Source organism: Charadrius vociferus, unplaced genomic scaffold (genome assembly GCF_000708025.1).
Source record: "Charadrius vociferus isolate BGI_N301 unplaced genomic scaffold, ASM70802v2 scaffold342, whole genome shotgun sequence".
Classification (NCBI taxonomy): Eukaryota; Metazoa; Chordata; class Aves; order Charadriiformes; family Charadriidae; genus Charadrius; species Charadrius vociferus.
This window is the reverse complement of record NW_009647231.1, coordinates 1,222,648-1,246,827: the sequence shown is the minus strand read 5'-3', so window position 1 is coordinate 1,246,827 and position 24,180 is coordinate 1,222,648. Positions and strand designations below refer to the sequence as shown.

Below are 24,180 nucleotides of genomic sequence, written 5' to 3'. Positions count from 1 at the left end.
TGTAGGGAAGATTCAGAAGATAAATATTTAAAGTAACTGTTCATAAATATTATGACTTGATACAATCAGATTTTGCTTGTGAAACCATCCCCAGAAAGTCTGAAGGAATTCCACTGACCTTTTTCCATGATGATTGCAGTGTATACATTTTGGGGTGTGCTAATATATAGGACTAATAGGATCTTGGTCAGATGACATTCTTAAGTGACCAAAACAAAGTATATGTGCAATACCGAGCCATACCTCTTTGGATTCGCTATGCAGATAAGGTATTTATGAAGGCAATACTCTGCTGTCTGTATTTTAATGAACATACATATATATTTTGATTTTTTTTGAAAATTACTAGCTTCCACTGGCTAAATTTTTGGTGTCAGAGTGCTGATAAAGAATCTTTATGATGATGAATCAAAAAGTATTCCTAAAGCTTTTCCTATTCTAGTACAGTGGGTTAGATTCCAGTTTTTCAGCTGCATCAGTGAATTTGATCCTAAATCATGGTTGAGGAGCACAAACTGGAAAGACCTTCATAGCCTGACCAGCTGTTGGGGCTTAGTTCAGAAATCAGTTAGTGGAATGATGACAGGAAAAAATCATGCAGTATTTCAGGAAGGAAAGTATAACCTTGAGATTGATATGAAATGCAGCACACAGTTTAATGCCTGGGTATTTGCTTGTTTGTTTTCTACTCTTTTAGTGTAGCATCCTTGGAAATAACCTTAAAGACCTGGTGGATAAATACCAGCATTATGAAGATGCTTCATCTGGACTTTTGTCAGGTCTTCAGGCCTCTGAAATAGCTGTGAACAAACAATTGTCGGAGCCAATCGCAGTGGATCCCAAAAATCTCCAAAGACAACTAGAAGAAACAAAGGTGAAAAGCTTTAAAATGCAGACGTACTTTTGTCCTAAAAGGAACTGCTTTTTGTCTAAAAAAACAGGATAATGTAATATAATCCAAGTGGCTGCAGGCCAAATTCTTGTCTTGCATGTGGGTATGCAAGTTTTATAGTTCTGAAATTCACCTGAAAAGCACAAAGGTGAAAAAAAATTAGGGACCAAGATGCCATTAGCACCGGTGAAAGCAAGATGTGTTTCATATTGCTTAGCAAATGATAGGGTGAAATCTGGAAAGTTTTTGGACTAAGAAAGGATTTTGTGACTCCAGTTTGCTATCGCAGTAGGGCTTGGGACTGAGTTCCTGATACAGAAGACATTGATATTTGTTTGTGACTCTTGCTTTTTTCTGTTCACATTTGTATGTTACTGCACTATGAAAGGGATCATGCTGAATAAGCAGTGCGCTGTGACTAGTCTGTTTGCCTGCTTCTGTTATATCCAGTACTGTATGCCCTGCAGAAAGTGACTATAACATAATATGCGTTGCACAGAAAAACAGTATTTTGGTGGGGTTTGGGGTTTTTTTTCCCCCTCTGAGGGAGTAATTCATCTTTATGTAAATCCTCGTAGAGGCAAGACAGAATAGTGATGGAGCTTTTGAAGGTAAAACTCCGGTTAATTGCATAAAAAGTAGGTTTACAGAAGATTTAGGAAACGAGGTATAAAGTGAGTTATATACAGTTTCATACAGTCTATAGTCTTTGAACTTACATTTTCATAAACACATGCAATCATCTATACTGTAATTAAAATACAAGATTATTTATTTTTCAGTGAGCAGGCTATTGGTTGGGCATTTCCTCGCTCTTCGGTCTGTACTATGTGGAGTATCCATGCAGGTCTCATATGTTTGCTATTGACAAATGATGGTCAACGGCTCTTGGAAAGTGCATGCTTTAACCATTTCCCTTACATCAGCCTGAGCAGTAGCACCTTTAGCACATGGTATCTTTCAAATCTGCCACTGGAATTGCCCAGCACTTTGGTGCATGACACATCAGAGGAGACAAATCACAATGATGTTGTAAGACAACAAAATTAAAAGTGTAAATTTTGAACTCCTAATAGGGGAACAATTTAGGTACATTTGTGCTTCCAAGCACTAGGAAAGTAAGAATAACACCAATTACAATTTGAAGCTTAATTTAAACTTTTGTTCCTTATGCCAAAACGAATTATATCTTGTATAATGCCAATTTTCATGCAAGTAATACAAAAGGAGTGAGTACTGGGGTTCTTTTATGAAACGCCTACATGGATTACTTGCGACACAAAAGAGCACTCAATGAATATGAGCTGGGAAGAAGGGAGAGGGTGCAAAGTGTCAAAAGATTCAAAGGAAGGGAGAAACAGGAGGCTGAAGAAAGAAAGCCAATTAATGAAAGCAAAACAAAGAGTATTTCTGAAGAAGTCAGGTGTTGCAAGTTAAAGCTGTCCCTTGTAGCCAACACATGCAGCTGATAATCCAGCTAGACACAGACCTTGGCAGCATGGTGGGTTCTAATCTTTTCATGGGGATTAACTGTTCTTCAGAATATTTTTTCAGTGCCTCTGGCATCAGCTTGGTTGCTTTCTGTCAGCATATAAGGTTTTCTTGTATGAGGGTTTTTTTGTGCTTTGTGGTGGTTTTGTTGTTTTTTTTTTTCCTGCACAAGTACAGTATATTTCTCTAGTGTAAGGAAAATTCCTCTTCAGGTCTATCTGAGTTTTATTGTGTCAAGTGGGTCAGCAAGACATCCTATGTTCTGGCATACTGTTGTGCTCTGGATACCAGTGCTGAATGCACTGACATGACTTCTTTGTCCTGGCAGGGCAGATGGGATTACCTTTTGAGTTGTATGTTCATTGACTTAGTGTGAATCAAAAAATAAATGAGAAGTCCCTTCATTTTGGACTTGTATAAAGTTCAAGTGAATCAAGACAAAGATACATTACATACATTATCTACACTATCACAGAGGCCTGAAATAATTTGAAGACTGTTCACTCTAAAGTACTTTTATACACTGGAGACAGAAAGCCACTTTCAGAAGTCGGTACAGCCTTCCTGTCTTTCTCTGTTGACTCTGGAGCAAGTCATGGCTGGGCTAGGTTCTAAACCTGTGTTCCTTGGTTAAATGGACAAATCTAGGCAAAATTCAGTGGCACTGGCTCCAATAGGTTCCTGAACTGTCAAGGGGATCATCTTGTTTCAAGCTATTCCTGTTTGTGCTATGAAATCATCCTGATCCTTTGTCAATACAACTGATTGTGAATGTGTAACTACTGCTGATGACTGTAAGTTTCCCCCCTGCATTGTTCTTTGATGCTGAGTTGAAAAATATGTTTATTTTTTCTTTTGGATAGTATATGAATCTGTACAAGTGTTTTTTTTAAAAACAATTAATCAAAAAAAACACATTTTGAAGTTACACGCAAGAAATCTGTTGAGTCAGAGAAGCATTGTAGAACATAAGATAAAAAAGATGGTGAATAAACTAAAACAAGGGCCAGAAGGTCAACAGCAGTCACAGCCACTGGTAAAGATTTTTCTTAAGGAGAGGTCACAAATTGAGTTACTTTATTTCCAGCACTAAGTTTAGGTTGTATGGCCTATCTCAACCCTTGCATGTGTAACTATTAGCTGCATTGAAAAGCATAACTGATAATTGTGGAATTTTACAGGTTCTTCAGGGACAAGTGTCTAACCACCAAATTGCTGTAGAAAAACTGAAAAAAGCTGCTGAAGTGTTATTGGATACAAGGGGAGAATTGACACCAGACAAAGATGAGATTCAGAAAACACTGGGTAAAATGTTTACTTTTCTTAATACCTCTTTTTATCACTTATGTCTGCATGCAGGTACTGGAAGAGACAAAACGGAGTTTCCACATTCCTGTGTCACTGTTCAAGTCCATGTTTTGTTGAGTCATAAGCTATTACAGCACAGTAACTTCATTGTTGGTCTGTCTCCTACGTTGATCCGTATGCTTTTCACTTAAAAGCTGTAATTTTATTTTTGACTTCTTTTTTCCCAGAAATGGGGATTATGTTTAATTCCCATGTTACAGGTGGGCATGCCAAACAGTTAATGATTTGCTGAGGATCCTAAGTTCTCCACTAGGAAGGAGCACATTCAGGGTTCAAGGAACACGACTCCAACTATCTGTTTCCAAGCAATTATTTGAAGTTTGCTTAGCCAAGGAATTTTTTCCTTCTGACATCAAGACATTGTCTGTGATGGGTTGACCTTGGCTGGCTGCCAGACGCCCACCTAGCTGCTCTGTCTCTCCCCTCGCCCAACAGGATGAGGGTAGAAAGTAAGATGGAAAAGCCCATGGGTCGAGATAAAGATGGGGAAATCCCCTTACTGTCATGGGCAAAACAGACTTGACTTGGGGAAAATTAAATTTCATTTATTACAAGATAAAATAGGTTTCGATAGTGAGAAACAAAGACAAATTCAAGCAGCATCTTCCTCCCACCCTGCTCTTTTTTCCAGGCTCACTGTCACTCCTTCCTTCCTGACTACTTGCACTTCCTCCCTGCCGAACAGGGCAGGGTGGATGGGCTATGGGTGGTTGTGGTCAGTCCGTAACAGCTCCTCTCCGCTGCTGCTTCCTCTTCACGCTTTTCCTTGCTCCAGTGTGTGTCCTCTCCACAGGCTGAAATCTTTCAGGATAATCTTGCTCCAGTGTGGGCTCTCTACAGGCTGTAGTTCCTTCAGGAAGTATCCACCTCCTCCAGCGTGGGGTCTTCCATGTGCTGCAGTGTGGTTATCTGCTCCAGCATGGTCCTCCACAGGCTTCACAGGAAGCTGTGCTCCAACAGCCGTAGCACCTCTTCCCCCTCTTTCTTGTCTGACCTTGATATCTGCAGGGCTGTTTTTCACACTTTCTTTACCCTCACTTCTAGTCCCAGGCAGCATTTTCCCAGAGGCACTCTCAGCTTGGCTGAGGTGCTCAGCTGTGCTCTGTGGTGGATCAGTTGGAGCTGGCTGGAACTGTCTGGGTCTTTCATGGGGCAGCCCCTGGCTTCTTCTCACAGAGGCCAAAAACCTTACCGCTACCAAAACCTTACCACCTACACCCAATACTTTTCCTGTCAGTTGTGAAAAGTAGCACAGCATGACATTCACCACTGTCTGAAGTTTGAAGAATCTCTATGTGTATCACAAAACCGTCTCTTACTGGAATCCCATAAGTAACTTGCAGAGCAACAAAACAAAACAACTGTGGGCTTGCCACTTTGGAGTCGGTGATGAAACTCCATGGGAGGTACCTGAAACTTGTAACTTTCAGAGGCTTATTCAGAAAGTGTCGAAGATCTAATGAAGAACCATCGATAAGAACCTTTCAGCTCTAACAATAACATAAGAAACATAATTGTAGAAGAGCTGTCTTAATACTCTGCTATTTTATTTCTTGGGAATGGTCAACAGCTGTCATAAGATAGAGTTGCATGGGAACCAGCTTCTAAAAGCTGGGAGCACAGCTGTAATATGCTCCCTTGTCCTATGGGCTTCTTGGCTGTATTGGAAGATTTTGATCTTTCCTAGTGTGTTTTTACTGAATAAAGCTGATGTTTTCGCTTTGTTCTGATGTAGGCGATTTTTGACTCGCACTTACCTGCTGAGAACTGGTAAAATGAGCTTAGTTTGGCTAATGGAAAAAATTGAAATATATTTTCTCCTTATCAGATGATATTGTGGAGAGGTATGACAATTTATCCAAGTCTGTGAATGAAAGGAATGAGAAGCTCCAGATAACTCTGACACGATCCCTAAGCGTGCAGGATGGTTTGGATGAAATGCTGGATTGGATGGAAGGAGTTGAAAAGAGCCTTGAAGAACAAGATCAAGTGCCTTTGAATTCTGCTGCTATTCAGGATATTATTAGTAAAAGCATTGTAAGTAGCATTCTGCAAAAGAAGAAATATTTGTTTGATAATTCAGATTTCAAGAAAGAATTAAAATCTTAGTTTGGCACCTTTAATGGATTCAAAATACTTTATAAAGAGGACTGTTGTGTAAAGTGAAACTGCACATAAGGGTTTCTGTAGCTGAAATAGCTAGAGCTACACTGATGGTCTAACTGTAGTGATTTGTTGCTTCATAAGGTGGCCCAGTTTTGTTTCTTAAACTTTAGTTACAAGCAATATAAAGTAGTTCTTGCTTGTTTCAGGTGCTAGAACAAGACATTGCAGGTCGCCAAAGCAGCATAAACGCTATGAATGAAAAAGTGAAGAAGTTCACAGAAACAGCAGATTCATCCACTGCATCCACACTGCAAGCTAAAATGAGTGAACTTGCAGGACGGTTTTCTGAAGCAAGTAACAAACATAAAGAGAAGCTTATTAAAGTGGAGGAGTTGAAGACTAAAGTGGAATTATTTGAAGGTCTGTCAGAAAAACTTCAGTCATTTCTAGATGAGAAGAACCAGGCACTCAGTGAGACAGAGGCACCAAGAAAGGATGTTAGTGAAGTGTCTCAATATATGCAGGTACTGTATATTTGTATATATTGTGCATTTCTTGTCTGACTCATCTGAGTGATTGAAAAATAAATAAGGCATGCTTGTTTCCCAACTTTGGTTGGTTAGCTAAAATCAAGAATTTAGTTTTGAACAAGTGGTTGTAAAGTCTAATATGAAGGTTGTAATGCTGTTTTGCAGGAAGCTAGTTTAGAATTGGCACAACATAAGAAGGATCTGGAAGTTTTGCAGCAGCTTCTTGAAGAACTTTCATTCCATGCGCTTCCTGGAGATAAAGCATTGGTATTAGAAAAAGTAAATGCTTTGTCAAAGAAATTCAGAGAGGTAGAGGAGACGGTAAAGGAAAAGTAAGTCAAATAATTAAACTGTTTCTACCTTGGCTAATAATACAGTGTGGATGTTGTGATGACTGTTACCTTCTTGCATGCAGTCTCAAGGGATTGCAATTAACCACAGAGTAGAGAGGGTTTTTTCTTAAAAACAAAATGATATCCTATTTGGAAATGCCTCTGTAGTTAGTCTGATGCCTCTGTAGTTAGTTTGTCTGGTTCAAGAGCTCAAATGTTTGCTGTAAAGAGAAGTAACTCTTCAAATTTTGTGACATTCACAGGAGTCCTGTCCGTTCTAAGAAAAACATACTTCTTGTCTTCTCCGATAGAATATGAATTGCTGCTTGTGCACATTGCTTTAGAGTACTGTTTAGAATCAGGCTGCAAAGGAAAACTTGAGAAATTATTAGACCTTCCCTATAAGTTACTTGTACAGCAAGACTAGATTTTCCACATTCTACTCATATCCATAAAATTAGGTTTTGCAACTCTTTGAATTCAGGAATAGCGATACCAGATTGATAATATCTATTGGTTTAATTATGAGAAAGAATACGGATATTCAGTATTCAATTTCTTTTGTTGTCTTTAATTGTCTAGAGAAGAGGATGTATCATCTTGTCAGAAACAAATGGATACTTTTGAGCTCCTTGTAGAATCATTAAAGAAATGGATAAAAGAGACAACAGAACGAATTCCAGCAGCGCAACCCTCTCTGAATACAGAGGAGTTAAAGAAACCTTTGGAAGATACATTGGTAAGATGTTGTAGATGAGAAGCAAATTGGGCATCTATTAGTAACATAAAAGTACAGACTTAAGGGGTGAGGAGTCACAGTAATTGGGACTAGGGAGCTTGCAGTCTACATTTGCATTCCCATTTCCTTTGCATGTTTGGATGTACTGCAGGGGATTCCCAAGTTGCAAGGTTATTTCTTTCTCTAAAAAGAAATCCAAGTTGCAAGGTTATTTCTTTCTCTACACTAGATCTTTTAAGTCTGAAATCAGTTTTGTAGTGAACACGGGACTCTTTTTCTTAACCAGAATTTAAAAGATGAATGGACATTAAAAGCACCTGAACTGCAGAAAATGAATAGCCGAGGAACACTGCTGTGTAATCTAATTACTGCTGTGACTTCTCCTGCCAAACTGAGAGCAGTTGCAAAATCAGGTATGCATTTGTATAATCAGGTAAGCCTAACATATTCTTAAAACCTTTAAGACAGAAATTTAAATATTTCACCCTTGGATTAGCTTTCTGAATATTATGGCTTGTGAGAAGACAGTTATCCATGTCTGTTCTGGCCATTGTTTGCTGTGACTATCATTTAAACTCCCTGACTGCTGTACACATTCTGATTTCTTTACATTGCTAAAATAGCATAAAAGCTCTTTGGTGTAAATGATTAACAGGTCCTAAAGCTGTTTTTTCAGTATGTAATTCCCAGATAATGAATAAAATTAACAGCATCACAGTTGCCTTCACCTCATCCCAGAAAAGTTCTAATAATGAGAAACTGACTTTTTCTCATCAGTGATCAGTGCTTCACATATCCACCATGTCTGCAAGCAGGACAAATACAAACCCCTCAAAACCCTTTGCTGCTGCAGAGAGACCTCTTTCACGGCCACAAGGCTGTTCTGTGTGATGCCAAACAAACACGTAAAGGTTTGCAGAGTCATAGAGTTTTTGTCAGAAGGGTGATAGGGACATGGTTTATCTCAAAACTGAGCAAACAACAGCATGGAAGGGAATCAGCTCCATATCCCAGCATGACTTTCTTGGGCCAAATGTGTTTCCAGTCCAGAGCTTCAGCTAAATCGGTAATCTGATTTTAAAGACAGCAAATCTATTTCCACGATTTTCTGCACTCTAGTGTTTAAATGTTAATTTGTTTTACAGAAACCAGTAATTCCGCCAAGTATAATTCAAGCCATAGTTCAAGGCATATGGGACTGAGGGTGTTTTAATGGCCATAAGCACATCAGCCAGTTCTTGAATTTATTTCCAGAACTAGTCAGTTCAAGTGTGTTGCCCTTCACTGATCATCTGCAAAGGACTGGGAGGATGGGGACTGCCAGAGGATACCTATCTGGCAAGAGCAGAGCACTTTCTTTTTCACGTCTCTTTGTAGTAGCTGCCTCTGGTTTCATTCTTGTTTGCATTTTAAATAAAAATCTTTCAAAGAACATTTTGGAAGCTTATGTGGGATATTTGGTCTCCTTTTTCTGCCCCTTTTTCTACTCCTATGCATCTAAATAGAAAAATATTAAATAACTAGCATATAAGAGCAGCTGTAATCCTCCAAACTAGAGTATTCGCCCTCCTAAACAAGAGCTGTACTGTGTATCACTTAATCACAGTTATAAATACCAGAGTCCAGCTGATAGACCATGAAGATTTACAAGGCTCTGACTGGGGCCTGTGACTTCTCTTATCTGGTTTATTTTCTGTTGCCATCCTCCAGCTGCCACTAATGTGGTCCTCACTGTCCAGCTGGTACTGTGGGGTGGATGCATAGCTTTCTCCAAGGCAACCGTTAATCTTTCTCTGTTAATTGCTCATCTGGGAATACATATGTGCAGGAGAGCGGGAAGTGATTCTCCTTGCAGTTGTCTGTGGCTTGACCGTGTGCCCCAGCTCTGTGGTCTGACAGCGTTTTACAAAGCCCATGTAGCCCTGGTCCCAGAGGCTTTGAAATTATGTTTAATTAGTAGGGCTGCCTGGGTGAGTGGCTGCCTCTGAGTGACAGTAAGGACTCCACATTGCAATCGCTGTCATGGGGCATGTGCTCAACATGACACGATAGGGAGGGATTCATCCGGTTGGTATCAAGAGCTTTTTGTGCAGAGATAAGGTGCTGCTTAATCATAGAATCATGTAGGTTGGAAAAGACCCTTAAGATCATCGAGTCCAACTGTTAACCAAGTCTTAGCATTTCCAACTAGCCCTCTTCCAGGCATGGCTGGGTAAAACTGTGTTCTCAAGTAGGCAGTAGGGAACAGGTTCCTTTTGGGAAGAGGAAGGAAGTGATGTTAACCATATGGATGTGAGTAGGCCTCCCAGCTGGGCATAGACCTTTGTCCGCTGTAGTAATTTATTTACCGTAGTATTGTGAGTGGTAGGACTGCTTATATACATCATGCTTATGTGTATACTTACATGTGCATCCATTTGCACACCCACGCGCTATGCATATGCTGTGCATATGTGGTGCCACTTATGGTACTAGCTGGCTGGAGCGGCTTAAAATGTAAAACAACCTTAAAATATATAAAATAGTTTAAATACAATATTTGCTATTACAAGGTTAGCATTCGGATACTTCTTTAACGTTACAATGGGAGCTATGTATCGTGTTTTGAAGAGGAAATGCAGTGCTGGGATTTTGGTGGGAAAAGGCCCAGATAAGCATGGGACTTTGTCTCTCTTGATCCACAGGTGGCACAATGTTAAATGGTGAAGGAGGAGCACCAGGAACTCATGATTTCCTGAAAAACAAAGGTCAGTAAAAATTTCAGGATGTGATAAAAAATGCACATACCAATTACTGTTAAATATATAGATATTTTGTATATAAATCTGATTGTAGCAGTCACTACTAGACCGAAATTTGACATCACCATCACATGAGGAAACTATATTGACTAGGACATGATACTAAAATTAATTGTAAAAATACCTACCTTCAGTATTTTCTTTGAAGACAGATCAAATCTGGCTGTGTTTTCTGAATCAGTATGTGCTTCTATTAATGTATACAGGGATAGCTATTTTAATACAATCCATGGCTTTCGAGGAAATTTTAATATGTGTGTATGTGGTTTGAAACTTTTTAACGCTCACCAGCATTCACAACACACACATACACATACAAAGACACCCATTTTACATACATTTTACAGAATATACATACATTTTACATACATGTTACAGAAACAAAGGAGCTTACACAGTCATTATATATGTGCTTATGCATAGCGACTTAGCGCGTCCCGAGTCTGCATTGTCTGTTCTAAACTGCAGTCTACTTAGTACACAGTCTGCCTGCTGTGCTCTCTCAGTGATAAAACACATTTATAATGGTGCATGAATATGAGCAAAATATTACTGCGGTAATGTTAGGCTCTCATATAAGTAACTGAACTGTAGTCCAGTATGTTGGACTTTTTGTCATGGAATTGTTACTTAAAATATTAAAGTAACAATGTGTAAAAAGACTGTAAGGTATTTGTGTATCTGTGTGTGCTAAAGTAATGATTTCTGTGAAACGGGAAGCTCTTGCAAATAGGAACTTAAATGAGGTCATTCAGGTGTAGTGTTACCACATTTAGAGCAAACTAGAAATAACTCTTCACGTGTTCAGCAGCTTCTTATTTGGGGGACTATTAGCTATTGCAGCTGAGAGTGCTGTTAAGAAGTTTGTGAAATCTCAGTATTGTTTGAAGGGCTTGTAACCTCTAACATATTCTTTGTGCATCTCTACTTTTACAGAACTGACAGCTGTTCAACAAGCTATGTCTGGTGTCAACCACAGTTATGAAGATTTGGGAATCTTATTGAAGGAAAAGATTTCAGAACTAGAAAGTATGCTTTCAAAAATGCAGAATATTCAGGAAGAATCGACCTCAATGATGCAGTGGTTGCAAAAAATGGACAAAACTGCATCAGATTGGGAAGCTGCTCCAACTGATAGCGAAGCAGTTAAAACCCAAGTTGAGCAACATAAGGTACTTTGTGCCTTCAAAAAAATACTCTTTCTTGCAGTTATTGGGCACATTCTATTTGAACGACTGATATCTCAGAATAGCTTAATGTTGCAGAGAGTATTTGAATGATCCTAATAAGCATGCCAGTCGGGCTTAGAGCAAATCTCATAAACTGGGTCAGTGGAGTAAAAGGAGTGCTGTCTCAGAGAGAAGGAGTTGTGCAGGTCAGAAAATAGTAATATTGATGGCCAGTTTAAATAGATGAGGCTATATTGATTATGCAATAAAATTTTTTGATCTCCTTAGTGGCTTAGAGATATATACTGGATTGCTCATAAGATCTGAAGGGTTATATCTATCCGAAAGCTGTTTCTGCGGCTGCTGGTTCACTGACACTCTACAGACCTCCCGGTCTCTGCAGCTGCAGCGGCTTATGCTTACTCCAAGGCAGTGTTTCTCTTCAGCAACCACGTCATGCTTGTTAAGTTATATAGCTGCACAACAGTCTCCTCCCCCCTTTTAAATTGATACGAGAAAACCACTGAAATCATCAGTAAGCTTCTGTCCTGTTTCAGCATTGGAGACGTATGCTTCTCTAGCAATGAAGGACAATATTTACACGTGGAAAGGGTCATCTATAAAGGGAAAAGTAATGGGTAGGGAAAATTCCTTCCTTGCCTGTGATTGTGGATAAACAAGGACAAAATTTGATTCAACTGAGGTACTTCTTTAAGGTCACCCTTAAAAATTAACCTGAACAGCTACTAACTTTCCTCAGACTTGGATAACATTCAGTCCTAAAACTCAGACTACATGTGGAAGAAAACTAGCTCCTTATTTTTTAACAGATAATGTGCAAATATAACATGACCCATCTTACCCTCAGTGTAGTAATAGAAGAGTATTCACAGCTAAGTGGTAAACTGAGTGAGTGCTCAGGCAGGAGTCATCTTTCTGATGCAGCTGGACCTTCTACTAAAAGTTCTAAATCAAGCACAGATTTGTACAGTATTTATTTTAGTGGGTTTTGTATAATTAAAATATGATTCCATGGGGCAAACTTTGTTACTTAAGAATATTCATATAGCAGCCCTTTGCCAGGCCTAAGGACTGTTCACTTCTATCTGTAAGAGCAGCATGAGTTAGGAATTGCTGGGGCATCACAGTCTCCTGCTAGGTCTACACTTTAAGCTATGATGCTCTTTAAACTATAGTTCTAGATGATCTACAAGAAGCAGTCTGTCTGTGATAGCAGAACTTCATTGAGGTAAATGAGGCTACACCACGCTGCTCTCTGGTGCTAGCTGGGTTATTTCTGCTGTGAACTGTACTGTGCGTTAGTCAGTTTGCCTTCTGTACAAGAACAGATTCCATTTGTATATGAATATGATGGGACCTAGTGGATCTTATTTATCTGAATTCTTCTAGCTCTGTCGCTTGTTCAACGTAAACAATTATTATTAATATAGTTTAAATTGGTCGGGTTGTGTCTTCCAAAAAAATTGACATACGCCATTACAAAGTGTTTTGAGACTCATAGCAGAAAAGTAATACACGAGTTCTAGATATATATTGTCTGTCTTCATGCTTGGCATCTCAGTATTATGGACTTCAAACTTACACTTTACTGTTGTTCTTAGTCTCTTTTTTATTTATTTTATCACTTGACCTTGCAGCTTTTTGAAACTGAATTAAAGCAAAGTGCGAATAAAGTGCAGGAACTAAAGGACAAAGTGACAGAGCTGTTGGAGAAGAACCCTGATTCTCCTGAGGCACCCAAGTGGAGACAAATGTTGGATAAAATAGGTACTTCAGTAAAGCTGTATTATAGCTCAGACTGATTTGGAAGTTGTTTTATTATGAACTTTTTTTAATGTATTAGAAATCACTGGTATTTTTCGTATCTTGCTCCCTCTTAGCCCTTAAATTCTGTGGAAATAACTCCCCTTGCAAGACTGTAGATGTGGAGTAGTTCTACTGAAGTCCACAGGCTCTGAATTTGTATCAGTGCAACTAAGAGAGGCTACAGCTTGACTCCCTGTTTGAGAGGGCTTTGTCTTTTTCAAACAGTGTGTGGCTAAAACTTGGCTAGTCAGTTATTGCTCTGGATACATATGTTGTTCTTACAAAATAGAACAAATTAAATTAATAGTTTCATAGAAAGAACAGTTTGAGTTGTTGGTAATGCTTTTCTGTGTACTTTTTCCCTGTGCACTAGTGGCTTTTGTCATTGGTTTTGGTGGCTTTTTGCCATTTTCTAAAACTGATTCCATAAATTTAGCCAAAAAAAATTTCAAATTACCATGTTTGGACAATGGATTTTGAGATACTGCAATGCATAATTTTCATGAGCTTTTAAAAATTCTTCTTAGGTTTGTCATATTTTAAATAAATCATAGGTCAGTCTTGTTTCATACTGACAGGCATGTCTATAGCTACACCAATAAAAATTTTAAAGCTGAGATTTTTTATGATCTGTCCTGTTTGTAAGTGAAACTCTGAAAAGTTTAAGTAGCAGGTAATGTCTCCAGTACTGTTGGCAGGGAGTTAATACGGAATGAGCAGAGGTCAAAGTGAAGTGGCAAAAGAAACTGAAAAAACACAGATGAAATTCAGGGACAAGGAGAGTTAGCAAAATATCAGAGCTGACTGAGCAAGCACTGGCAGTATCGCAGAGGGAAGACAGTAAGACTCAATGGCTGCTCTGGAAGCCACCTTCTACAAGTGTAAGAGACCATGGCTTGCTCTAGGTGTGAATCTAAGCCCACACAGCACTTTTGAAACACCTATGTATGGAAGTATTCTCATTGCCTGTCATTAGGTACCTGGTTTAGATGTTTAAATGGGGCAGTTAATCTCCACAGGCTCCTAATACAGGCACTTGAAAGAGGTGTGTTCCTTCAGAGGGCTGTTCAGAGTAGAAGACTTAGTTAGGGTTTCCGCTCACCCTTGGAAAATTGTCTTTCTTTTTACTGAATTAGCGGTAAGATTTCTATCTATGTCTATCTAAACCAGGCACCGAAGTTATAACTGAGTACAGCCCTTTGGCTTTTATGTCATTTGAGACCAAAGCCTAAATTTGGTGGTGTTTCGCTTAGTAATATTCTAATCCAATTTTATTACATGTTGTATATTCATTGGTCTTAAAAATTCCGCACATGGCTGTGCTAAACTGCAGACATTCATCCGAGTGTATATGAATCTGACTGTTAAAAGATGTATTTGCCGAGTCACTGCAATAAGGCATCTGGAGTTAATCAGTGAGAAGCCTTATTAGGGAGCTCTGTTTATGTTTCATATATAGTCTGCTGTCTGACAGCCCATCTGCTAGAACATGCATGCAATATGTTAACATTATCATTGTCAGATTCCAAATGGAAATACCTCAGTCAAGTTACATCTGAAAGACAACAAAAACTGGAGGAATCTTCGAATTACGTGACACAGTTCAATACAACTGAAGCTCAGTTAAAGCACTGGCTTCTAGAAAAGGAGCTAATGGTCAGCGTGCTGGGACCGCTCTCAATTGATCCTAACATGCTGAATACGCAAAAGCAACAGGTTCAGGTGAGTCATGCCAACGTGCACTGTTGACTTAAGTTTCTTCTGCTTTTTTGCAGAAGAAACTTTTTTGCATTTAGATAAAGTACAGCACAGTTAGTTTGAGCTATTACAGTTGTTTATCAGCAAATATCAGCTTAAGTCCTACTTGACTACAGTAATTACCAGAGAAAAACTATTATAAGAGTGAAGAGAGATCAGAACAACTAAAGGAGAAAATGGTGAGGAGATGCCAAAACTTTGATACATTTTTGTGTTTTGACCATACTGTGGTTTCTCTATAGTCGAATGAAAACATTCCTTTCAAGTTTTATTAATTTGAGTGTGTATGTAACATTTTATGGTCAGTCCTCATATAACATCCATGCTGCAGAACTAGCTTTTTGAGATTTTATTCACTTGACTATGCCAGTAGCTAATAAAATTATGAAGGCAAGTGAAATGCAGTACTGTGAATAGATAATGGGGCCAAGAGTGTGAAAGACAGAAGAAAAAATTTAGTGAAAAAGTGGAGGAGTTTACTTACAGAAATACAGCAAACTGCAGACAAAAGAAAAAAAAGTTAAATCAAAGTTGCAGAAACTAGAAATTTTAATTTCAAACATTTCTGTTGCTGCCAGTTATTTTAAACTGTAATGAGAAATAACATTTTTATTTCGCAAAAATATTATTAAAGCTGGAATATCAATGTTGATTAAACTGAAGTGTTTAAAACATGAACTATATTCTAATACTGTATGAAAATGACTTAATATTGGTTTGTAAGTGCTTCAAAAATCTAGACAGCTGGCGTAAGACTATAATGTATCACTTAACAGTCCTTAAAAGTTAAACCTAATTGACTTTAAAAGAAAGAGTTTGAAATGTTCTGTAAAGTAAAACCATGTTATTTATTCCTTTTTCTGCAAGCAGTATGACTTACTGTAAAAAAAAATAAAAATACTGGGAACTAGTGATGTAGATTTTAAAGGTCTTAAAGTACACATTCAGTCATTTTGTAAATTATCCAAATATTCTCTGTGCTATAATAATACATTGCAATATTATGTCAGAACACACCTTCTTTGAAGTTCTAAAGACAAATATTGAAACTGTCAACACCACTTGAAACTAAATAGCGATTATTTAACTTGGTATGGTTACTTAATTACTGTAGTGTTAACAGAATTCATTGTTTACTTGTATCTGCTGATTGCATTTCTGTTAGATTTCTATGAGGTTCTTTGATGCAAACGCTTGGAAACGACACAGCTTATGTATAGAAGATGCAATTATTTCGCTGGCTTTTGAACTCTAAGATTGATTACTCAATAAGAGAGCTTAGCTACAATAAATTCTACAAGAGTTTTGTCAGAATCACTTTGCTTCTTTTTTTCATGAGGTAAATGCTTTTTAAAATTTTCTTTCTTCCCAGATTCTGCTCAAAGAGTTTGACACCAGAAAGCCACAGTATGAGCAGTTGACTCAGGCTGGTGAAGGGATTCTGAAGAGACCTGGTGAACATCCGCCCTCCCATGAAATTGTGAAAGAGCAACTGGCAGCTGTGGCACAAAAATGGGACAGCCTAACTAGCCAGCTGAGGAACAGATGTGACCGAATCGACCAAGCCATTGTGAAAAGCACAGAGTATCAAAGTCTACTGAGAAGTCTGTCTGATAAGCTAAGTGCCTTGGATAGCAAACTAAGCAGCAGCCTGGCTGTGAGTACACAACCTGATGCTGTGAAACAACAACTGGAAATTGCTAGAGAAATGAAGGAGGAAATAGAACAGGAAAAGAAGAATATAAATGCAGCTCAAGCTCTTTGTGAAGAGCTGTCAACGCTGGTTGGAGAAGAGTATTTGAAAGCAGAACTTACGAGACAGTTAGATGGCATTTTAAAATCGTTTAAGGATATTGAGCAAAAATCAGGTTAGTATTTGTTTAAAGAAAAATGGTAACTAAGGCATAAAGTAGAGCATCAGTCTCATTTGTCTTTATAGAGATGTTGAGCAAGCTGAGCCTAATGCCAGCTCTCTATCCAGTCCAACCTCCAGACAGTTGTACATTAGAATTTAGGAGAATTGCCATACCTTGAAAAGGTAAAAACAATACTTGGGATCTGTAGTGAACAGTTTGGGAGAGAATTTGAAGCGCAATAGCAGGGCTGCTTTTCTCACCTCTTCCTTCAGGTGCATCTTTACTGAATTAGAATACCAAAAGAGAATGCTGTTCAGTAAGCTACCTAACTGCATAGGTGCAGAGTGTAAACTGAAACTGTAATTTTTAGGCAAGCACCAGTTAATGGCTTGCTGAAACATGGTGGTAATTGTATAGAACTGCCTGTAACAGAAGGGGGCAGGTAGTCTGCAGCATTCCCTTACCCTGTGAACAACAGAACTGAGCAAGTAATACACTGCAAGCAATGTCGTACTTTGTTGTCTTAACAGCCTCAGCTTTAGCTTTTTAATTTCCTCTGGTCATGAGGAACTTCAAAGGATCTCCCTACAACACATATTGCCTGCAGGCCATGAGTTAGACAATCCTAGGCTAGATTACTTAATATTCCCTGTGATTACACTTCATAATACCATGAAACACAACTGTGTTTTTTACTCCCAAAATCTGCCTGAATGGGATTCATGTAGACACAGGTTGGCTAAGCTCACCTCCTGTGATTCATGTCCAAATGCCTTCACTGCTTTGCTGTTGTACTGGCACAAGTCTGTCCCTTGCAAGAAAGTTCGTTGACTTGGTTGTCTTCCAGTCAGTCACCACATACTAAGGACCATCTTTCCTTTTGTTAATGATCAGTCATAATAGAATCAATATTAGTTATTATTTCTTCACTGAATACTAGCAGGTTCTGATAATGAACCTCTGTGCTGTCTTCTCTTTTGTAGATAGCCATGTTCAGCAGCTTCAGTCTGCGTATGCCGCTTCTCATCAGTTCCAGCAAATGTCTAAGGACTTTCAGGCCTGGCTGGGCAAAAAGAAAGAAGAGCTGAACCAGGCTCATCCTGTATCAGCTAAACTAGATGCCTTGCAATTACTAATTGAAGAACAGAAAGATTTTAAGAAGACCATGACCGATCAGATTAGTTCATATGAAAGAATTGTTGCAGAAGGAGAAAGTATCTTACAGAAGGCTCAAGGAGCTGACAAAGCAGCATTACAATCCCAAATTGCCACACTCAGAAGTAACTGGGATGAAATTAATAAACAGGTAAAAGAAAGGCAAGAAAAATTAACAGACTGTCTGGAGAAAGCCCTCAAATACAAGCAGCATGTAGAAAATCTGCAGCCATGGATAGAGAAGTGTCAAAGCAACCTGTGTGAATTAAAAGTTGGCATAAACCCTGTTGAAATAGAGAATTCTATTGGTCAGGTGAGGGCCTGGCAGAAGGACCTGGATAAACACCATGGGCTGGTGGAGCTATTAAATAATACTGCCGAAAGTTTGCTCAGTGCAAGTCAAACAGATAAAGAAATTGTTCAAGAAGAAACTAAGGTGCTGAATCAGAAAGTGAATGCGGTGACGGAACAATTACACAAGAAGAGAGAGTGCTTGGAAAATATGGCTCAAAGGCTGAAAGAGTTTCAGGAATCGTCCAGGGAGTCTGAAAAACAGCTTAAAAGTGCCAAAGAGCATCTGGAAGCTCATGACTTGCTTGGACCTCAGTCATTCAGTAACAAACACCTGACAATGATGCAGGCCCAGCAGAAAGCCTTGCAGGCTTTAAAGCCTCATGTAGATTTAGCAAAAAAGCTTGCCCAAGACCTTGTGATAGAAGCTTCTGATTCAGCAGGTGTTTCTGACCTTTTGCTCCAAGCCGAATCTTTGGAGCGAGAATACACTGCAGTGAACCAGCAGGTTGAAGATAGGTGCTCCTTCTTAGAGACAAAACTTCAGGGAATCGGCCATTTCCAAAACAGCATCCGAGAGATGTTCTCTCAGTTTGCAGAGTTTGATGATGAACTTGATAGCATGGCTCCAGTGGGGAGAGATCTCAAGGTACTGCAATTGCAGAAAGAAGACATAAAACATTTCCTGAAAAAGCTGGAGGATCTTATAATGAACAATGAAAATGCTAATAAAAGCTGTAAAATGATGCTAGCCACTGAAGCTGAAGCCTCTCCTGATCTTGTTGGTATAAAAAGAGACCTGGAAGCTTTAAATAAACAGTGCAACAAGCTACTAGACAGAGCAAAAGCCAGGGAAGATCAAGTGGAGGGTACTATTAGCCGTGTTGAGGAGTTTTACAGTAAGCTAAAAGAATTTTCCAGTCTGCTTGGGAGAGCCGAAGAGCATGAAGAGTCACAAGGTCCTGTTGGAATGGAAACAGAGACTATTAATCAGCAGCTGAATACGTTCAAGGTAGGAAGATTTCTTTCTTACTACTAGAAAGTATTTTACCGCAATGCAATTTTTGTTTAATATCACTGTGGAAGGGGTTGGTTTAGTGCAGACCTTGGAGAAGTCTTGTTTCACAGCATTCAGTTCTACCTGTAAGCTTTTTATCTCTTTTAAATGGGATATCTTCTCGTGCTCCAGAGAAGCTTTCCTTTGCTACGGCTTGGCAAACATTGCTACCTTTGCGTCCCAACTCACAGTTCCTGCAGCCCTGTTCCCTCTTCACCTCTCTTCACTGTCTTGTTTCCTTATGCAATCTATCTTTTCTGGTTTTGAGAACTGCGTATTGTTTCTATTCTGTTGTCTGTGTATTACACAAACTTTCTTCTTTGCTGTGGTGTGAGACTCCAGTGTTCACATATTCACTTTGCTCATCTGAGTAGTTTAGTTTTTTTCACGTTATATAGGCTGCAGCATATGTACTTTTAAGACCTCAGCTTTTGCCGTTTTCTGTTCTGATACGTTGGCCAGCTTTATCTCACTGAATCCCACCCTTACCTAGAAACATCTGAGTAAGAAGAAATCGGGTAAAATAAGCTCCTTTTTATATTGGGAGTTTACTCTAGCATCCTTATCCAAAATGCACTTTGGAGCTTCTGTTCATAGGTTTTTTTATATGCCAGTTAGAAATCCTTGTCCAGCTCAAAAAAATGCATTGCAGTCATAGTGGGTGTTAATTATGCTTTGGTGCTGAAACGAAGCACAGATATTTGCTTGTTTTAGGTTACAATATATGAATTTCAGTGCTTGCTGGAAAGATTTATAAATCCTACAGATGTAAGCAGTGTTTGAAAAAGATCATAAATCTCCTAGTGGCTATATAGCAGTACTGAATATTCTGTGCTACTTTGGTTTCATTTCAGTCTAATATTGATTTAAATGTTTGTGTAACTTCTACAGTAGTTCACAGTTAATCATAAAAACAAACCTTCGTAACAGGATTTGATAAACCATGCTGTTAAAAAGATGACCTTGGAAAAAAGTCATTACATGCTTGGCCCAACAGAGGGTGCATTTTGCTCGTTTAAACTAAACTGTATTAGAAAGGAAAACTAAAACTGAAAACTTTAGTGTGGGAATTTCAGATGCAAGTTACTGTGAGTTTTGATGATCTTTCAAAACACATAAATAGAGACAAGAATCTTGAACAAATAGTTACATTATGAGGAGATTCCATTAGACTGGGGGGATTAAAATTGTATGCCAGTGTGTCCTAACAAGTCGATCTCAATGCAAAAGAGAAACAAATGGCTTTTCTTTGTATATGGTTAGTAAAACACTTTGGATGTTGGAAAATAGCAAAAGCTCTTACTTAAGCTGACTGTACAGGATTTCAGTTGTAGCCAGGTTGTGATCTCTGATTTTACCACATTTCTTGCATTTTCAAACATTAGATGCCGTTTCAGGTCCTTGTTACTATATATATATATTATTTTTTTTTTTTCTGGCTACAAGGAACAATGCTTTTAGGGGGAAGCAGCCTGATGAGCAGACAGTGGAAGAATCCAGGTCCCTGTGCATTGTCTCATTGTTGTACATTGTGGACAAGGCACAGCAATTGTACAGTTGAGGAGTGAGAGGCTTCTCTGGTCTGTGCAGACCTGCGGGGCCATAGTGTCCACAGAGCTTGTATGGTAAAAAGACCCAAAAACCTGGAGAGGCATAAAGGAGAACAGTGATGGCAGCATATTTATATCCAGACATCTACTCCAGGGTTGTATTTATATTAGATATAATTATAAGCTTAGAAATGTGTTTTGCTCGAAGCAACTATTTTAGGCCATGCTTTTGCTTATGAGTGAAAACACAATGCCATTAAACAGGAGGTGAAAAACGATGAAAAGGTGAAGAGGTTGTTTAAATAAGTGAAGAGCAAATGCAGGAATAAAGAAGCAGAGTGGGAAGCCTTTGAAGAAAGGAAATAGGAAGACCAGAATGGGAAGTTTTACTAGGTGAGGGTGGTAGGTGGCAAAGGGCTAGTGCTAGCAGGAGGATCGGGATCAACAATTACTCACCTAATACACAGTGTGAGTGCTACTGGGGCACAGCAAAATTACAGTAGGTAATGTACCTCTTCGTACTCTTTACCCGTCCACAGAGCAATTTTACCTGAGGCAGCAAACCGTAGGGAGACTCGGGCTCCCACAAATCCTGCTCCACTTGCAGTGTATTAGCTCACATGTTTGTGCACGTACGCAAACACACACAACCTGAAAATGTGGCTGTGGCCGCAAAACCACAGTCTGGCTCCTTACAGCTTTAGCTTTTGTGGTGAAGTACAATCAACTTCTATTCCTCAAGAGTGTAGAGCAAGAGAGTTGTTCTTTGGTAGATAGATTTATTCACATGAAATCTTCAGTCTCTTCAGGGAAGGATCGCGTGTCATGGGCCAGAGGTGTTTTTTTTTTGTGGTTTGACCAATTTTTTATGTACAAAGAGTTACAGCTTCATGTGTCTTCTTGGCATGACATTAAAATGCATAGTTATTTTAAAAAAAATAAACAGGCTTTGAATTGTATTTTTATAAATATATATAAAATACATATATACATATACATACTTGTTTTATTCGTATTTCTTCTTTGTAATCCACTTATTCAAGTCAGTATAGAGTGTTAAATTGAATTATTGTCAGTGTGAAACTATATTTATTTACAATGCAGATGTAAAATTTGCTTTCTGTAAATGAAAATCTCCAGTGGAGTTCATTTGAAATTAGAACCATGACTCTTACTTCACAAAGTACTCCAGGAAGAATATAATCAAATGAAGAATTTGTCTCAATTAATATAAAACACACAAAATTAATTACTGATTAACTCAGTTCTGTCAGACATTTTTGCCCCAAAGTCTATATGTAATGCATAGATGGGTACTAAAAGGAAATTTCAGTAGATGAGGTCTGTTTAGGTACACTGGGTCTGCCACCATTCTTCAAAAGCAAAACACAAAAGAATTGTGCAAATGGGTGAACGGAACACCCTGGGTTTGGGTAGCTGCACAGTGCCAGGATGTTTGTGGTAGGAGCAGTATTTCCAGACGGTTTCTCTCTGAAATAGAGAAAGAAAAATAACAGAAGTTGAATTATTTTACTTCTTGAAAGTTTTGCACAATTCTTTGTCCAGCCATTAAAAGGCATTCTTCTTACTGAAACCAACATGGCACAGTTACAGCTTTCATCAGTATATGGTTCATTTGATTTTTGCTTTTATTTTTGGAACAACAGTAGATGTAGTCGTTAGAGGTTGCCTTCTAATTGGACTTCATGGGAATTTTTAGCTTGCCTGAGTATTCCTGCCAATGAGCTTGGACTAAGATTTTAATTGGCTTATGTTAGTTGTGTAGAGTGGCTGTCGTCTGATTTTCACTTTGAAGGCAGATAATGTTGAAAGAATAATCAGAGGTTTGTCTTCATGCTCAATAAGAAACTAGAAGTGTTGCATTTCTCATGCACTGGTTTACAAACCCTGGAATAAGATACTAACCTTTCTTTGGGGTTTACTACAGTTAGGGTTGTTGAAAAGCAAAGGTAAAATAAGCAACTGTTTAAACTTTTTTTGGAAGTATTGCATTTGAAAGTGACTTGATGAGTCATATAAGTCTGCAGTAGATACAGTGAAAAATGGTAAACTATTTTTTAAATGTTAATAAAATAATTTTGCTGTTCAACAACTACAGACCAATTTCAGTCATATACTTCCCCTATAAAATGGTGCAGCACTCTTTGAATTCAGTAAGGACCTGTTTGGGGGTGTTTAGGGTGAGAATAACCAGAGATGACAGGACTTTTCTCATCTTTACAATTATAGTATACATTCTCAACTAGAGAATCCAGAGGTGAGTATCTGTTTGGCATATTTTTAATATATTATGGCTGCTCACCAGACAGGAAGAAGAGAGAATTTGTCTCAGGTGACTTCAGTGTTTTGATAGGTAGCTGACTGTCTATCAAGCAAATCACTAAACAAGAAGCGTGGTGTGTTTGTATTTCTTGCATACAGTGGATCCTGCTCGCTGCTTAACGCGGAAAGCTCCAGCTGATTGCACTTAATGCCCTATGTTAAGTTTTAGCACTAATTGCCATATGCTGTCCTTAAGCTGAGGTCCAAATTGTGGCTGTAACTGATGGCTGCTGTCACCCAAGCAGCGCAGGTCGCTTGTTCTTGGGGGTATGGCTTCTACTGGAGCAGAACAGCATGGTCCTCACAGCTTCTCTGGTACTGTCGGCGAGTCACCCACGAGTCTCCCAACCCTTCACCTACGTGATTACGAGCGGGGAGTGTAGGTGCAAAGTGTTGAACATTGTTTAAAAGAAGTACATATCCCAAACCCCAATCTTTGTCCTGTTAGGCTGATTTTGTGCAGCTCTAAGTCCCATTTAAAAAGTCTTCTGAATACAGATACTTTTTTTCCTCAACAGTTTAATGTTTCTTTGGGTGGGAGCGGGGTAGTTAGGCGCTGCTGCGTTCCTGGGACAGTTGCTGCCCCATCAGACAAGGCCACCCCAAGCTGTTGCCTCAGAGCCGGGAACCAGGCTTGAAGGGAATCAGAACTGGACTGAGCGCCTCTGCATGGCAAATGGAGTACTGTGTAACTATTCCAAGACGAGTTTGGGGTATTTTTTTTTTTTTAACATAATGCACCGATAAACTTCCAGTTAAACTTTTGCGTGGAAGCGTCCACTTAAATGACGGCTTTATCAGCCGGCGTTGATGGGGACGGTGGTTAAAAGCCACGAGTATCGTTGCCGGAGTTTCTCTGGGCGGCTGGAGCGGTGCCGGCTCACCTCACCGCGCCCCGCCGGTGGGGGCAATCCC

The 24,180-nt window shown here is 39.0% G+C and overlaps 1 protein-coding gene across 2 annotated transcripts in view; it reads left to right on the top strand.

Moving 5' to 3' along the window:
• Window positions 1–24,180, top strand: part of DST (dystonin) — a 310,119-nt gene that overhangs the window by 210,284 nt on the left and 75,655 nt on the right. For both annotated transcript variants that reach the window (XM_009879834.1, XM_009879835.1), the window contains 13 exons: window positions 698–874; window positions 3,565–3,688; window positions 5,580–5,788; window positions 6,064–6,381; window positions 6,553–6,719; window positions 7,302–7,458; window positions 7,745–7,871; window positions 10,143–10,205; window positions 11,196–11,431; window positions 13,087–13,216; window positions 14,778–14,977; window positions 16,386–16,881; window positions 17,853–19,327. In XM_009879834.1, coding sequence (XP_009878136.1) covers window positions 698–874; window positions 3,565–3,688; window positions 5,580–5,788; window positions 6,064–6,381; window positions 6,553–6,719; window positions 7,302–7,458; window positions 7,745–7,871; window positions 10,143–10,205; window positions 11,196–11,431; window positions 13,087–13,216; window positions 14,778–14,977; window positions 16,386–16,881; window positions 17,853–19,327 — 3,879 coding nt within the window. The remainder of the gene's footprint in view (window positions 1–697; window positions 875–3,564; window positions 3,689–5,579; window positions 5,789–6,063; window positions 6,382–6,552; window positions 6,720–7,301; window positions 7,459–7,744; window positions 7,872–10,142; window positions 10,206–11,195; window positions 11,432–13,086; window positions 13,217–14,777; window positions 14,978–16,385; window positions 16,882–17,852; window positions 19,328–24,180) is intronic.